Genomic DNA, 4,036 nt, shown 5'->3' with positions numbered 1-4,036 from the left:
CACTGGGAAGTGGGTCTCTGCTCTGAAATGTAGAACAAAACAATGTGGGTTGACCTAGAAACTGTACAGTTTCTGTGGTTACAGAGGTAAAATCATGCTGCAAACAGGCAACAAAACACAAATTTCTGTGGTACATATGTCACTTGGCTCATGGATTTGTCTTTAGAATCACAGAGAACTCAAGAAATGCCAACATGTTAGTTCTGAAAATCAGATCAGCAACAGAAAACCCAAGAAAATGCCCCTAAATCTGTGCACTATTTCAGTACTCCAAAGCTGTACTTCATCTGTGGGAACTCCAATGAACCTGTAAAGGCTGAACACCACATCAGTATTCCCAGCACCAGCTCGGGAACTTCACAACTTCCATTGTTTTATTTATGAATATTACAGCTCAGGCTTGCTCAAGCTCCACAAGGACTCCATGGCAATCTTTGGGGTGTAGAAAAATCACAGGTTTGCCATGTGCACCTATTTTTGGCTCTTCACTCAATATTCGCATCTGTTTTTTCTTCAGTTCTGCCATGGCCGCTGTTATGTCATCGACCTTACAAAAAAATACAGTTCACACAAATTAACATCTGACATGCATTATGTGCATTTTATGGTGAGGAGCAATAATGTATTTCCTTACTAAAACGTTACTGCTAAATTCTGACATAATTCTGAAAACAAATTAAATTATAAAACCTTTTTAAAACATCTAGTCTTAAAAATAAAAATAATACAGAAGTTTGTTATTTGAACATTTTACAAAATACTGTTTAAATAGATAGTTCTATTTAAGAAATTCATAAACTAAAATCACTCGTGCACAAAGCCCATTGATTTTTTTTCTGTTGTTGCTTTATAAGGATTCCATAAATAATCTAAACTCTGCATTACCATTACTAGGAAGATCATATTGCTTTCAAACTATCAATAACTAAAGAAAAATGCCTCATTAGATGCTGGTGAAAAGGCAGGGCAATGGGCAGCAGGGAAAAGGAAAGGCCCTTTTCCATTTATATATCCTCCTTCTGAGCAGGTTAAGGTTCATAAAATTTCCAAAGGAAAAAAGCTTGGAATTATCAAAAATATACCCCGAATAGGACCTGGTCTTTCTATTGAACTTAGCTATAATAACAGCCATTAATATTTCAGTAGAGTTTCCTGGGGGAGCAGCCAGGCAGCACAGTGTCAGGCTGGCATTTCTCTCTTACTCCACTAAGTGGCCAGCATGCTTTTCACTGCAGGTATTTGACTAAGACTGGGCAGGAATAATTTAATTCCTTCTTAAAGCATTTAACTTGCATGAAACAAGTTCCCTGTCAAAACATCCATCGAAATTTTCCTTTGTACAAGACGGAAGAAATTAAGAGTGTTTTGATAAACTTGTTAGGCTTCCTCTCCAGTATGGAAAGAATTTTTTCAATTCAGCTTTTTGCAATAAAATTGTCCATAGAAAGATATTTCTACAAAGTATTTTTTTACATTTCAAATGAACAATCAATTGACAGTGAAGTTCTTTCATAGTTTTTATTAAAACCCTTTCTGCTCAACTTAGAAGACTACTTACCTTTGAAAGTGTAAGATTTTCCCTTCTGAGAATGGGAAATTGGAGGAGGGAGGTTAACCTCTTTATGACTGACAATGGTAGGGACCAGATTTGTTTTTCAGACCCACTTCAATAGCAGTTTAACCACGGGTAGCTTTTCTCTCTGGGTTAATTAGTCTGTAATTTTCCATTTGTTTTTACATGGAGACAAACACCACTGACTTAGGAGAATATTTTTCTTAATTTCTTAATTTTTAAACATTATTATTATTTTTGTGTAGAGATTATACTAATGAGTTACAAGACTTCGTTTAGGAAAATCTGATTGCATGTAGCACTGGTTTACCTGATTCATGGAAACTCTCTGTTAGATGATGATTCCTGGCTTGCTTGACCTACTGTACAGATATAACTTTGAACAGAAGATTCTCAATTGTCCAACATAACGCCTTTCCAGCTATTTTGTCTGTAAATGTAGCAAGCTGTGTTTGCAGTGCTGCCTGCCTCTGGTCTCCCCTGAGGCTGGCTGTGTCACCTGGCACTGTCTGAAATGGGTGCTGGGCTGTCCTGGACAGGGTGGCTACACTTGGAGTTAAATGCCTCATTGGCTTGTTTTTAATGTTTCAGTACAGGTAACAGATAAATTACTTTTTTGTCCCATTCTTCTCAACTTTCACAGTTAAACTGAGAAGGAAATTACTTCCCTTGACAACCATCTTTGGTTCATCTGCAAGATCATCTCTCATACAAAATGGAGATCTACATAGAACAATTTCAGCTGGTAACACATATCTGAAACTTCTTAAACAGCATTACACTCACTTGAAACCCTTGGGAGCTTTGAGCTCTTTTTGCTGGGAAATGCCTACAATTTCTTGCTCTTGTACCTGTAAGTGAGAACCACCGGTCTGACAGAGGGCTGGAGGTTTTTTCCTCCTTACTGAAAATCGCTTCTTTCTTCTACATTCCCATTTCCTAACAATCAGGGTCAATTTAAACAGAATTAATTTTCCTACTCTTGATCCGTCAGCAATTAAGCAAACTCAGAGCAAGAACAGTTGCAATGTCTGTGTGTATGCAAAATTTCTCAATTCCCAACGAGAGCACACAACTGGTCTTTACAGATGGATTCTGAAAACAATTTTTACTCACATCAGTAATCCCATTACTTTTTAATATTACACTTTGCATCATTACAGCTGGAAATAATAGTTTGCAAGACTCAGCTCTGTGAAATATTTAAAACATAGGCAGCAGCATAAAATTTTGCACCAAATAGGTACGCTAAAACATGAGTACACTAAATAAGATGAGTATTTTACCCAGCACCTTTACATCTCTTCCAGACCAATCTGTCTTTGCTGGGCAGGGAAGAACAGGACAGGAGGCACTCTGGAGGCTTTACTGCTGTTTGGTAAGCACAGCTGACAAGCTCTTTTGACTTTGCATATAATTATCAACTAAATATCAAACAGGAAGAAACTTTCTAAAATCTAAGTTATGCCTCAGCTTAAACCCTCAACTCTCTTTTCCCACTGTCTGTCCTTGTGTGTCAGGAAGTGGACACCCGTCCCAAACTGCTCACAAGCCCCAAGGGTGTCCACCTTCCACAGTGGTACTTAACCCTTCCTTCCCCAGTTTAGCCTTCACAGCACAAAAGAGGAAAAAATGCCCACGTAGCTCATGACATTGAACTGTGACTTCCAAAACAGAAAAAAAGGCATGTTTAAAGACTTCTCCTTAGGAAATAAACATTTTCACAAATATGACACTCTTATTATACATTTGTTCTTGACACAGGTCAAACCTATGAAAACACAAGCACACTTTAATATATCTCATTATGCAATAGATTGTGTTGCAATACCTCAATGCAGATATGATGCATTCCTCCAGTCTTGTTTTTTTGCAGAAAACTTGCGATGGGACTTTTCTCTCCTAAAGGATGTAGAAGTTCCAGCTTGGTATTGCCCAGCTCCACAAAAACAGTGTAGACGCCATGGTCGGGAAGCGCCACAGCCTCGCTCACCTGGGCTCCCAGCACATCCCTGTACAGGCCCCGAGCCTTCTCCAGGTCAGGCACTGCGATGGCCACGTGGTTGAGTCGGCCCAGCTTCCACACACAGCTCGGAATGTTCTGTGCAGAGGACTCTGACGATGACAGGGCTCTCACTGTGGGAGCTGACATCTGCAGCCTGGTAAGAAGCCCTGAAAGAGAGTGAATAGCGCTGGGACAATGCTTTTAGAAGGTATCACTGCCTGCTCCTTCCCCTTTGAGGCCCTACAGGACACCAATGCCATTTAGCTCAGTGAACACTTTTTTCAGAGACTAAGTAAATATTCAGAAGTATAAAAAACCCCCAAAACCCCAAACCAGACTCAAATCTGGTGTAAATCCTTACATATGCCTGTTAAAAAGAGGAATACGTGACCAATGTAACAGTCCACTGTAGAATGTGCTCAACAGGGACTTCTGAATTTTTCAGAACTTCTTACAAA

At 39.2% G+C, this 4,036-nt stretch overlaps 1 protein-coding gene across 1 annotated transcript; it reads right to left on the bottom strand.

The window, feature by feature from the left end:
- Positions 1 to 351: 351 nt before the first annotated feature.
- Positions 352 to 3,765, bottom strand: LOC114064913 (methylmalonyl-CoA epimerase, mitochondrial-like; the record flags this gene model as incomplete). The annotated part of the gene is made up of 2 exons (XM_027898359.1): positions 352 to 547; positions 3,405 to 3,765. Coding segments are annotated over 2 exons (514 nt in total), but the record flags the coding sequence as incomplete, so codon positions are not given.
- Between the last annotated feature and the right edge of the window lie 271 nt (positions 3,766 to 4,036).

The sequence above is a fragment of the Empidonax traillii genome, unplaced genomic scaffold (assembly GCF_003031625.1).
Source record: "Empidonax traillii isolate 1590-97213 ecotype Southwest subspecies unplaced genomic scaffold, ASM303162v1 scaffold593:size397357, whole genome shotgun sequence".
NCBI classification, from domain to species: domain Eukaryota; kingdom Metazoa; phylum Chordata; class Aves; order Passeriformes; family Tyrannidae; genus Empidonax; species Empidonax traillii.
Note: the sequence above shows the minus strand (reverse complement) of the source record. Positions and strands in the feature narration are given on the sequence as shown.